Source organism: Peromyscus maniculatus, chromosome 10 (genome assembly GCF_049852395.1).
Source record: "Peromyscus maniculatus bairdii isolate BWxNUB_F1_BW_parent chromosome 10, HU_Pman_BW_mat_3.1, whole genome shotgun sequence".
In the NCBI taxonomy this organism is placed as follows: Eukaryota; Metazoa; Chordata; class Mammalia; order Rodentia; family Cricetidae; genus Peromyscus; species Peromyscus maniculatus.
This window is the reverse complement of record NC_134861.1, coordinates 96,227,166-96,240,008: the sequence shown is the minus strand read 5'-3', so window position 1 is coordinate 96,240,008 and position 12,843 is coordinate 96,227,166. Positions and strand designations below refer to the sequence as shown.

Sequence of the window (12,843 nt, the reverse complement as noted above, 5' to 3'; positions counted from 1 at the left end):
GCTGTGCACTCTGAACATTACCATGGCGGGGACTTTACAGCTCCCATTTCAGCCATCAGTGAGACACAGAAGCTGGAGTGTGTGCCAGTCAAGGGCAGAGAAAAGCAAGCCAAATCATGACCCTCACGCCAGCCCCTTCTGAGACCCATCAGGGCTTCTGACATACTTTGTCCTGGTGGTTGTGTGACTGGACCAACTGGGAAATGGCCACGTTAGGGTGCAGATGTCCACTGGCTCCCAGAGGCCTGGCTATCATTAAGAACACTGAAGACACATGCATTGGTTGTCCAAGTTTAAGGTGTAGTTTTATTTACAAAGTGAGATGACGTATTAAAAAGAGATGACAGAGGTACAAATGGGTATGTGATAACTCCATTTTCATGAAAAGTATATAAATATATTATAGGACATTGTATAGAGTAAACATTAGAAACCGATACAGTAAACATTGCTAGTTTCTTTTCTATGCCAATATTACTGTCATTAAAAGCTTAAATACTGGCTTCAAGTATCCTCTATAAAATAAATCTACTTTATTAAAATACTGGAAAAATTTGCTATAAACAAGATTTGGTACATTAAAAATAGATTCATTGTGTCTTTGTAACAATGTCCACTCTGATCAAATGCTGCCTCCAGCCCTAAGACCTGACATGTTCAGGTCAGGTTAAATGAATTTTGATAATTATCAGAGGTCAAAGCAGCTATAAAAGTACCACATCCTGATACATATATATGTCTTCCAGGAGCGCCCTCCTCTAAGGATGAGGGACTCAGCAGCAAGGCTATGACAGCTTGGCCTGGCTGCTCTTGTCTGAGTGGAGCAGGAGTCAGCTGGAGGCACATGGGAGGCACATGGGAGGCTGCTCCTGTCACTGTGGGAGCCTTGGCTGTGTCTTCTGCTCTTCAGCCTGAAGATGAGTCAGGACATACAGGATAACTTGATAACAGAAAACATACTGACCCTGTAGGGGAGGAATGGAGAGAGGCTTCACTACATAAATAAATTACACACAGTAAGGTTTGAGAAATTTGGAAATAGGAACTGCTTTGTTTAAATGCTAAATGTAAGAGTCCGGGCACACAACTGTATAGCGCCATAAAAATTATAAACAACAAACAAATTGATAAGAAATGGGAGGGAAAGTGCCAATGGGTTATGTACAGAATGATCCTGGACTGCATACATATCCTGAGAAATCTTTCTCTGTGTGTGTGATTTGATTTTACTTTTTGGTGCTGGGGACCAAACCTAGGGCCGTGGCCCTTGTGCGGCAAGTGCTCTACTACTGAGCTGCATCCCCAGTCTCTAAAGTCTAGATTTCCTATTTACTGAACTCATGTTGTTTTAAAATATAAATAAGAATCTATCAAAATAAGCTCCTTTAACTATTTCAGAGCAAAAACATAGAAATAAAAATTATTCATTTATTTATTTTGTTTTTTTTGAGACGGTTTCTTTGTGTAGCCCTAGCTGTCTACTTGGTAGACCAGGCTGGCCTTTAACTCACAGAGACCTGCTTGCCTCTGTCTCTCAAGTGCTAGGGTTAAAAGTGTGTGCCACCACCACCTGGCCCGAAGTAAAAATTAAAATATAATATAAATTTAATATGTAATATACTATAATAAATAACATACGATTTAGTAATAAATATGAAATTATTTTCTTTGAATATTTTTGATCAAAAGAGTAAAGAAATCAATAAGCTTTGATAAATGAGTCGTTATGGTAAAGTTAATGCCTAAGCTGATGATACTGAGATCTGAGATTTTTTTTCTTATGTGGCAAAGAATGAATGAATCTGAAAATAAATGGAAAGGCGTCACAATGGGCTGGAGAGATGACCCAGCCAGCAAGGGCCCTGGCTGCTCCTGGAGAGCATGGAGTTTGGTTCCTAACATCCACATGGTAGTTCACAGCTGCCCACAACTACAGTCCTAGCAGATCTTAAAATAAAATCTTAATAAAAAGAAGCCCACAGTATATTAGATGGAAAGTAATAAAACAATAACCACAGCTGGAGCTCAGCTCTAACTGCTGCACAGGTCTACGGGAAGAAGAATTCTATGCAGATCTGATAGGGCGTGTCATCTGCATTTCAGCTTTTGTGCACGCCCAGGTTCCTAGCAGACCTCTCTCAGAGTGGCCATCAGCAAGTCCCTTTCACCTAAGCCTTTTTGTCCACAGTCAATACTTCTTCCTTACCCCCCCCCCCAATATAAAAGAATCAAAGTTTAAGAGCACTTTTAGAGTATGACAGTCTTAAGACAAATCCTCATTAGTGTACACAGACTCACCTCTGTCTGCACCATGCCATGCCTTTGTAGTCTCATGCAGCGCACTAAGTCAGAGATGTCGAACTGCCAAGACACAGAGCAGTGCGTTAGACACAGACCCCAGAAGATGCACAGGACACAGAGCAGTGCATGAGACACAGACCAAAAGATGCACAGGACACAGGGCAGTGCATTAAACACAGACCAGAAGATGCACAGGACACAGGGCAGTGCATTAAACACAGACCAGAAGATGCACAGGACACAGGGCAATGCATTAGACACAGACCAGAAGATGCACAGCTGACTCACCATAGAATTATTTTAAATAAATTTATTTATTTTACATCCTGGTGGCAGTTTTCCCTCCCTCATCTCTTGTCAGTCCCTCCTCCCAACCCGTTTCCACCTCCCAAGTCTACCCCCTCTGTTTCTGTTTAGGAAAGGGCAGGTCTCCCATGAGTATGACGAGTAGGGATCCAAAAGCCAACAAGAGTCAGAGACAGTCCCTGTTCCCACTGTTAGGAGTCCCACAAGAGAACCAAGCTACATATCTGTCACATATATGGAGAGGGCTTAGGTCAGTCCCATGCAGGCTCCCTGGTTGTCAGTTCAGTCTCTGAGACCCTATGAGCCAGGTTAGTTGATTCTAAGAATCAGAGTCTACTCTGTTGAAAATTTTCAACAGAAGTTCTCTTCTTCTGATACTTAGCTAATTTCTTAAAATATATAAAACAATATAAGCAATATTCCTCACATACTGCTATTCAGAATAAATTTCCAAATCTTTTTAATTTAGCTGACACTGAACACAAGGGCAGATTGGACTGTAGGGTTTCCCCGATTCGGTTATAGAGCTCATCAGAGTATCAAGCACAAGACAGAACTGCTTCACCTAAAATCCTTTAAGAGACACTGGTTTCAATCAGAGAGTATATATGTAGTTAAATGCAAGATATTTTGGCAATTAAGTAGGTTTTATAGTAACTTAAGAACCAAAAGTAAGATCATACTTTTATACTTTTATCTCCTTTAATATACATTCTTTTCTCTCTCTCTCTCTCTCTCTCTCTCTCTCTCTCTCTCTCTCTCTCTCTCTCTCTCTCTCTCTCTCTCTCTCTCTGTTTGAGACAAGGTTCTCTGTGTAGCCCTGGCTGCCCTGGAATTTGCCTTGAAGTCAGAGATCTGCCTGCCTCTGCTCCCGAGTGCTGGGATTAAAGGCCTGTGCCACCACCGCCCTGCTTTTAGTAATATTTTTACATTAGGAATAACTACTTAGAGCAATCGATTAGCATTGATTTTCAAACAAAAACATTCTTTTCTTATCCACAGAACAAGAACAAAGCCCAATATTCTCCTCTTAAAAAGTGGACTGTCTTCTGGACATTGATATCTCCTGTAAGCACGGGAATAATACTGACTCTGTATCACAGAGAAACTTAAGGACTGGAAGGGGTAAGAAAGGACAGCACCCACAGACCTTTACGATACTCACAATACCCACATTATTAAACAGTAGATTAAACAGTATCTTCACTCACTTCAAGATCTTGGCTGATTAGTCCTAGGACCACGTCTATGCATATGAGGGTCCCTGAACGCCCAATGCCAGCACTGCAGTGTGTGACCACTGGGCCTGACGTATGGATGTGTCTCATGTAGGAGATGAAAGTGAGCAGGTCGTCCGGCTGGGAAGGTGTATCATGGTCTGGCCAGGCAGTGAAATTCAGATGAGAAATATGCCGCACCTCTCCTGTCTGAAAGTGTAAAAATAGAGTGAGTTACAATGTCACACCATTCCTAAGTCAGTTCCTCATATTATTTTCATCTTTCAAACTTGAATAATATATGGAATCACCAAAAGAAAAAATGTAAGGAATAAAAAGGCTTCTTCATAAACACACAAAGCTGGGTGTGATGGTGTATACCTAATTTCCAGTATTCAGACCAAGAGAGGAGAATGGAGTGTTCAAGGCCAGCTTAGGGATACATAGCAAGATTGTGACTCAAGATAACAGACAGGAAAGAAAGAAAGAGAGACCTTATCAAGAGGTTTGCTTGTTTGTTTTTTCGAGACAGGGTTTGTCTGTGTAGTTTTGGTGCCTGTCCTAGATCTTGCTCTGTAGACCAGGCTGGCCTCAAACTCACAGAGATCCACCTGCCTCTGCCTCCCGAGTGCTGGGATCAAAGGTGTGTACCACCACCGCCCAGCTAGTCATAGAGTTTTAAAAACAGCATAGATTAGTCTACTTAGATGTTGGACCTTAAAAAAAAAAAGGCAAATTTCTATGTATGTTAGAGTTCTGAACTATTTTTCACTATTTACTCCTAAGCAAAGAAGGATGATCACGTTAGAAGCATCCCACCCCAATTCAGCGTCTACCAGAGGAAACTGTGAGGGGCCACACTTAAAACTGCCCTGGATGCTGGAGGATCAGGACTTTCGGGCTGCCTGTAGCTTTGCAGTGGTTTTGAGGCCAGTCTGGGCTACATGAGACCTTGTCTCAGAACCGAAATCACAGCAGACGACCCGCTTCCATTGCAGTGGTCCCAGAAACATGCAGGCCTGCTGTCTGAAGGGGAGCCAAGGCTCAGGAGGAGCAAAGACGACTCACCTGAATATCCTCCAGGCTCAGCACCCGCACCACGAAGCCCTTCAGCTGCTGCATTCTCAGGAGAGCCAGGCGCAGCCTCTCATTGGCCATGGTCGTCGTGCCCAGGATGCTCGGCCAGTAGCGCTGGCATTTGACTTTGTCTCCTTCCACCTCCTGCGTCATCATTGCTATCACTGTGGAGTTCTGCTCCCAAACCATTTGCCAGAAATCCCCCACGGTGGTGGGCAAGGGCCCCTGGCAGGCAATGTAGACGAACTCCTGTGTCCCCACTGGGATCCTGATGAAACTGGCATTGATGTACCCGCCTTCGTCTCCAAGAGGCACTCTTGTGGAGTCATCTGTGAATGTCCACAGCCAAAGGTCCATGTCATGATCATGCACTGTCACTGTGAGTTTCACACATAACCAGTCAAAGCTCATGACTGTTCCTGTAGCCCCCCACGGACTCACTGCCACAAGCTTTGGTGAAGGATGTTTTCACATGGCAGCAGTCCACGTATATTTATGGTTTTGTTATGACACTGTATCGAAGATGTCAGCGTGGTGGCTTTCTGTGAAACTTGGAGTTTGCCAATATATATTTTATTTTATGTATAGACTAAATATGTATAATTAATGTGATAATGTATGTAATGAAAATTAAACTTAACAAATATAAGGTGAACTTCATAGTAAGCAATCAGAGAAACAAACACAAACACCTTTGTTATTTCTCTGTCAATATCTTGATACCAAGGATAATAGTCTTGAATGATGGGACAAACACTTTCACAGAACAAAAGTTTGCATTGAAATGACACTATCCAAGCAGCTGCTACAATCATTACTGACATAGCTAACTCTTATGTAGACCTGAGAAGAACTTTCTACTTTGTCCTTTTGTTATTACTTGTGTGTGTGTGTGTGTGTGTGTGTGTGTGTGTGTGTGTGTGTGTGTGTGTGATGTGTGTTCTGGGGGAGCATGCCACAGCACACGTGTGGAGGTCGGAGGACAACATGGCAGGTTGTCTCTCTCCTTTTACCATGTGGCCATCAGTATCCTTGCCTGCTGTGCCAGCCTCATTTTTATTTTAAATATTCATAAATTTAATAAGTAATTTTGGTGGCAATCAAGGTAAAACCTCTAAAAATAGTTTTCAAAATTTATTGCTTGACTTTTATCTCTTGGGTCACAATTTGCTTCCTAACAATAAATTACTTTTGTATTTATAGTTTGTCCCATTCTGACTTCTAAATACAAATCTGACTTATTTTGGCCTCATATAACAACTGCTACCTACTTAATGCTGAACCATGGTCTACTCCCATTCTTAAAACTTTCTTAGATTCCCTCCCTTTTTTTTTTTTAAAGACAGGGCCTCTCTGTGTAGCCCTTGCTATCCTGGAACTCACTCTGTAGATCACATTGACCTTGAACTCACAAAGACCCACCTGCCTTTGCCTCCTGAGTGCTGGGATTAAAGGTGTGCCTGGCTAGACTCAGTTTTTACAGGAAAACTTTCAAAATGAATTTTATGTTTCTCATCTTAATTAAAAATTTCAGTTGCATATTATTTATAACAAGATTGTCTTTTCTGGGCTACAGTGATGATAGCATCAGCGTCACATGCTATAATCCAAAATGCTAATACGTAAGAAATTGCCAAGTTAAAATTTTGGGACACACACACACACTTAAAAAAAATCACATTGTTGGCTAAAATGGGTTGAAATCATTCCTTTTATTTCCTTCTAGAATCTGAAACAACTGAAAGGTTCATGAAGCCTGGCACTTCACCAGACACGTGCATGCACACAGCTACCATTCACATGTCTGTAAACTTAGTGAGCAGAATAAACTGATGGTGTGGTTTCACATAAATCCAAGAACGATCATTTGGAAGCAATTAATATGTATATAAATATGAATAATATACATACATATATTTTGTGTTCATATGGACATGTGGTGCGTGTACACGTGTGTGCATATGTGTGTAAAGTCAATGAGGTGTCATTCCTCAGGAGCCAATTACCTCCCTTCTTTGAGACAGGGTCTCTCCCTGGGACCTGAGTCTTACTACTGGGTTGAGCTGGCTGGAGAGCGAGCTTCAAGGAGCTTTTTGTCTCCACTTCTAAACACTGCATCAGCTGAGCTGCCTCCCAGGCTTGGCAATTCAGATGTGGAACACACTTGAGAATTACTGATTAGGTATCACCAATTAACTTCTAATCAAGAAACGGTTTTGAAAAATTCAGGAGTATCTCAACAAATGTTTAAGATGGCCACGACTGAGCTTCAGAGTACACAGAGCACTGAAAAGAGCATTTGCACTGTAATCTACTTGTTACCAATGAAAAGCTCTGTTTCTGTGTGCACACATGTACTAATGTGTGAGGTGCAATGGGTCAGGCTAGCAGGAGAGCTCTAACAGTTCAATTCACACTGCACACACACTCAGAGCCACACTGGAACTCCCAGGGAACACACACACTCAGAGCCACACTGGAACTCCCAGGGAACACACACACACTCAGTTAGAGCCACACTAGAACTCCCAGGGAACACACACACTCAGAGCCACACAGAACTCCCAGGGAACACACACACTCAGAGCCACACAGAACTCCCAGGGAACACACACACTCAGTTAGAGCCACACAGGAACTCCCAGGGAACACACACACTCAGTTAGAGCCACACTAGAACTCCCAGGGAACACACACACTCAGTTAGAGCCACACTAGAACTCCCAGGGAACACACACACTCAGTTAGAGCCACACTAGAACTCCCAGGGAACACACACACTCAGTTAGAGCCACACTAGAACTCACAGGGAACACACACACTCAGTTAGAGCCACACTGGAACTCACAGGGAAGGATATTTTTATATCTGTTCTTCCGTCGGTTTTCCTTAGTTTGTCCAATCAGACACTGATCCAGAGGTTTTAATTCTTGAAGATTCTACAAGGAACAAAATGGACGTAAGGTTAAATCTGTTGACTAAAGCCAAGATTTAGTCAAGGAAAATGCTTCTGCTGTACTGATTAGGGCTGGCTATGAGTGCTAACAGAGATTTCAGTATGGATCTGGTGAGCCACTGCGGGAATGAGTTAATGGCAAGTACCTTTGACTGGACATGTCATAATCAGCTTATTTAATAGAACTTCTTAATCTAAGTTTTAATTTCAGTTTAAAAATGTCTCTCTCTATATTTAATAATAATAATAATAATATATAAAACGCAAACCCTACAGAATCAAGTTTTGCTTAAGACAACATCTGGAGTATTTTGTTGACAGTGTGATCTGTCACAGCGTCACAGGCCACAGTGTGTGTTGGTATTGCTGCTGTGAGACAGTTCACTGGGCAATGGTCAATTCTTTCTCATTTCCATTCATCCCCTCACTCAGAAGAGATATGTCAACTGCCTCTTCACACACATGCAAGGCACTGCAGTGAGGCTTGGAATATGTGAGGAGCAAAGGGACAGGTCTAGCTCCCACAGAACTCATAGCCCCCGAGAGGCAAAATGGAAATAAATACGGCGACGTGCCTTTTAGAGATGACCAAGGTGCTGAGGAAGGGGACAGAGCTTGTAGAGAGGATGTGGTGGAGCTTCTGTGATGATGTTTAACCCCCAACCTTAAAGAAGACTCACGCATTTCTACAAAATGAGATTTAGAGAGTGGAAGTCTCCACCCAGTTTGGGTGAGTCCATGGAACCTTCCGAGTACAAGCACACACACGGCAGCAGCTCGCAGTGAAGTACCTCCTTGCAGTGGCAAGAAAGGATGCGCAATGAAGCCAACAGTTTGAGGGACAGGGACGAGGCTGCCACAGAAGCCCGGTGGGGCTGCCTTCTCTCATCATCGCAGGAGCGAGGGCTGCAAACTGGCATACATACCCCAGAAGGGCCATGTCTAATTGTAGCAGCTGCATGTACCAACACCCCCACTGCAGAAACCAGGGGACTTTGAACTCCCGACCCCCCTGCCTTCAACTCCCACAGGCTAGGAATACAGGCATATGCCATCATGTCCAGATCTTTCTTATTCATAAAATTATTTTTATGCACGAGGAATGGACGATATCATTAGAAAAATCTATCTAGTTCTGAGCCGTTAACATGATCTTGTTTAGTTAATATCATTAAGATCCTCATTGGGAAAATTAATGTGTCATTAGAAACGGTAAGATGGTATTTTTAGGGTTGGAAGTAAGTCAGCTTCACAGGGAGGGTTGGAAAGCAATCGGTATTTTTAAAGACCTGCAAGTTTTTCCTAACCTTGGGCTAACAAGGCCACATTCTCCATCAAATAAACTCACATACCACTTACCTGTAGTTCCTGAGCAGGGATCCCTTGGTCAAGCAAGCCTTGAAGCGTGCGGATGGTGGCCTGCAACTGAGTGCCGGTGTACTTGCCGGAGGGAGGGACTCTGACCACAGGCAGGGCAGCCAGCTCCTCATTTGTCAAAAAGGGGTGATCTATCAGAAAGGACCAGATGACTCTTCAGTTCTCTCCCCAGAGCTGATTTAATGAATAAGAGAGCTCACTTGAGCCTGTTCTCACTTACCACTGTCTCACACACAGGGGCGTCTTAAGACTACATGAGACTTACAGCAGAATGGCTGACTGGCTGAGGATCGTAGTCTACCCACTGCACGGCTACTTCAGCCAGCCTGGAAGGAGCTACCTCACCACTGTTCGTGAGTCCGGAAGGCTTGCGACTTCCAGATATTTGTATTTTTGAAAGGAGCATGTCTTCTTTTTTGTTTGACTTTAATGGCACCATTTATATGAGGAAAACCTACCTAGTTCCCTGTTGTTTTACATCAGATTCTAGACATTGGGGAAGATAGAGACAAAGACATCCGACAGTCCACACATCAGGAGATTGCTCTCAGAACACAGCCTTCCCTTCTCACTACCCACTCTTGGCCTTCAGTGCTGACGTCCTGCGTCTGACAGTGTTCTCCCTGCAGAAGAACTTTTCTTGGGCTATTCAGGAGTTGAATTAAACAAGGACCCAGAAGGGCCTGGGTCCAAGTGAGTGCCTGCTATATGGACTCTTTATAATAGAAGTCAACGACCATCCCAGACAAAGTGGGGGCTCCTGAACTCATCGAGTGGTTAGGGCGTGGTGGTGGTGCAGATACTGTTTGGGCAGCGGGATGAACCCCATGAGGAATACAGGGCTGGACAAGAACCCTCAAAAAGCTCAGTGTCTGGCTGGGGCATGGTTAGCAGTGATGCTCAGTTTGCTCACATGAAACAATGTAACTTTTTTCTAATGGAGGGTGAATGCAATCGGGGCACAAGAGCCAGGTGTATGAGCGTGGGCTGCAGGAGCCCGTGGGACACTGTGCACAATCGTCTACCCCAGCAGAAAGGGGTTCAAGCCATGGATTCCTAATTAGTCGTTTATCCCAGCACTCAGGGGAAGAGGCAGGTTGATCTCTCTGAGTTCAAGGTCAGCCTGGTCTATGTTACAAATTCCAGGTCAGCCAGCCTACATAGTAAGACTCTGTTTCAAAAACCAAAAGCAAACCAAAACAAACAAAATTACTAAGGCTTTGTGCTTGGTGTCTTGTTTTTGTTTGCTTGTTTCAACTTGACAGAAGCCAGAGTTATCTGGGAAGAAGGAACGTCAGTGAGAAAATGCCTCCCTCAGATTGCCACGTAGGCAAGTCTGTGTGTGTGGCACATTTTCTTGATTAATGACTGACGCATGAGGGCTCAGGTTACTATGGGCAGTGCCACCCCTGGGCAGGTGGTCCTGGGTTCTCTTAGAAAGCAGGCTGAACAAGCCATGGGGAGAAGCCAGGAGGCAGCACCCCCTCCATGGCCTCTGCTTTGGATCCTTCCTGGAATTTCTGCCTTGACTTCCCTCAGTGACAGACTGGGATCAGAGTGTGTAAAGTGAAGAAACTCTTCCCAAGTTGCTTTTGGTCAAAGTGTTTTATCACAGCAATAGAAACTCTAACCAGAACAGACTTTAAATAATAAAACTCCACCCCCATGATAGTAATATAACATTAAAAAACAGGAGCAAAGAGAAGCGAAGTGCTGGTGTTTCTCCACTGGCTTGTCTGGTAAAATGAAGCGGCATGAGGAAGGAGCAGCTGGCCCCCGGAGAGGCTGGCGGTCAAGGGTAACTGGTTCCTGCACTTCACACATTCCACCAGTTTTACTGCAAGTCAGATGAGCTCTTTGGTTTCTCATTACACAATAGTAAATCATGACTTTTTGTTTCCTTTTATGTCAACACACTTCGCGCTTCCCCTAAGCCACTGAGGCTTTATGTGAGTAATTTGGTTATAGTAACCAAAGTCAATATCTGTGTGATTTAGTTTTATGCTTAAAACCAAAGAGCATATACATATGACCAAAGAGCGCCCATGTACTGTGAGAAATCATCTTTTAAAGCATGTTTCCTATCTACTGTTTTTAGTGAAAAACCTAGTAATAAAATTCTTGCCTTTGCTGGCACCCTCGTGGTCTTGGGCCTCTACTGGCAGCTCGCCGCTTCCGGGTGTGGCTTCTTCTCCGACCGACTTCCCCTCCTGTGATGCCCGAGTCAAGCTGTGCCAACAAACACATTTGGAATATTTTTGTCTCCAAGATAATTTTAAATATCATGATTCAAGCCACTTATTTCCTCTATAACAACTACAGTATCATGACATTTCCTGAGCTCTTGAGAAGGCTCAGTGGACCCTCAGGCCTGATGGCCAGGTTCATCCCTGGGACCCACAGGAAGGAAAGGAACGGCCACCGGTGTTCTGACAGCTACACTTGCAGTGTGCATGTGTGCCACACCTAGGCACATACAACAAACAGGTACATGTAAAAAACTAAAATAAACGTTCTGATTTAAAAATCAAATTCCAACTTAGTATGATAGCACGAGTCTGTGTTGTGAGCTCCTCTGGAGGCTGAGGCAGGAGGATCACTTGAACTTTGGTGTTGGAAACCAGCCTGAGCAACACAGCAAGACCTTGTCTAAAATGCAAACAAAACTTAAACATAAGAACCTCTAAATGTAAGTAAGGTCTCCAACGCACAGTTCTCCAGGTTTATGGTGGGCACTAAATGTACCAAGTGTGCAGCAGCAGGGTTGGCTGCAGACCAACTCCAGGTCTCAGAATCTTGGACTGAAGGAGTCCCTTTGGGGATGGTTTTATTGTGTCAACATGGATGGCATTATTTTTATCAGCATATAACTCCTCTTTCCAATGTGAGCACACGTACGTGAGGGTATGCAGGTACCCGTGTCTGTACAGGAGTAGAAGGCTACCTTGGATATCCTCTTGCAGGTGTAGTACACTGACAGGATATCTCAAGTGTTGGAACTTGCCCAGCCAGTCAGGAAGCCCTAGGGACGGATCTGGCGTTTCTACTTCTCCAGTGCTTGATTACAAGCCCACGGCACCACACTCAGCTTTACTTGAACGTGAGTTCCAAGGCCCAAGCCCACGTTCTCATGGTTGGGAACACGGCCCCTTGCTGACGGCCATGTCCCCAGCCTCCCTCTCATTTTACAAAAGCAGCTCCACTCACTACTGCATCGTGTGAGTGTGTCTCACGTTATTTAAAGGAGTCCCTATGGAGGAACATAATCTTTAGCTACAACTGCGGGTGAAGACTGTCTCGGTTTCACTCAACGTAATGAAACTCAGCACAAATTCTCATTATTCTGGGGTAGAGACCATGCCATCTGCTGTGATTCAAAACTTAAGTTTATTCCCATGTGTTCAAGGCTTGGTCCACAACTAACAGTATTTGGGGAGCTGGAAATGAGCTCCTGAAGGAGATCTGGGGATCTCAGCTCCTCCTTGTCTCTTTATTTCCCGTCACCATGAGCTTCTCTTTGCTTCTCCACACACTGTGTGTCATGATATTCCACCTTGTCACAGATCCGGAGCAATGGAGTCAAGCAATATCAGCTGGAACCTATGGAAC

The 12,843-nt window shown here is 43.9% G+C and overlaps 1 protein-coding gene across 7 annotated transcripts in view; it reads right to left on the bottom strand.

Annotated features, from left to right (window-relative positions):
• Nucleotides 1-279: 279 nt before the first annotated feature.
• Ptpn13 (protein tyrosine phosphatase non-receptor type 13) overlaps nucleotides 280-12,843 on the bottom strand; it is a 175,653-nt gene continuing 163,089 nt past the window's right edge. For all 7 annotated transcript variants that reach the window (XM_076546808.1, XM_076546807.1, XM_076546810.1 and 4 more), the window contains 7 exons: nucleotides 11,360-11,463; nucleotides 9,217-9,365; nucleotides 7,750-7,840; nucleotides 4,893-5,230; nucleotides 3,819-4,034; nucleotides 2,299-2,361; nucleotides 280-965 (listed from right to left, as the gene is read on the bottom strand). In XM_076546808.1, coding sequence (XP_076402923.1) covers nucleotides 873-965; nucleotides 2,299-2,361; nucleotides 3,819-4,034; nucleotides 4,893-5,230; nucleotides 7,750-7,840; nucleotides 9,217-9,365; nucleotides 11,360-11,463 — 1,054 coding nt within the window. In that variant the 3' untranslated portion in view covers nucleotides 280-872. The remainder of the gene's footprint in view (nucleotides 966-2,298; nucleotides 2,362-3,818; nucleotides 4,035-4,892; nucleotides 5,231-7,749; nucleotides 7,841-9,216; nucleotides 9,366-11,359; nucleotides 11,464-12,843) is intronic.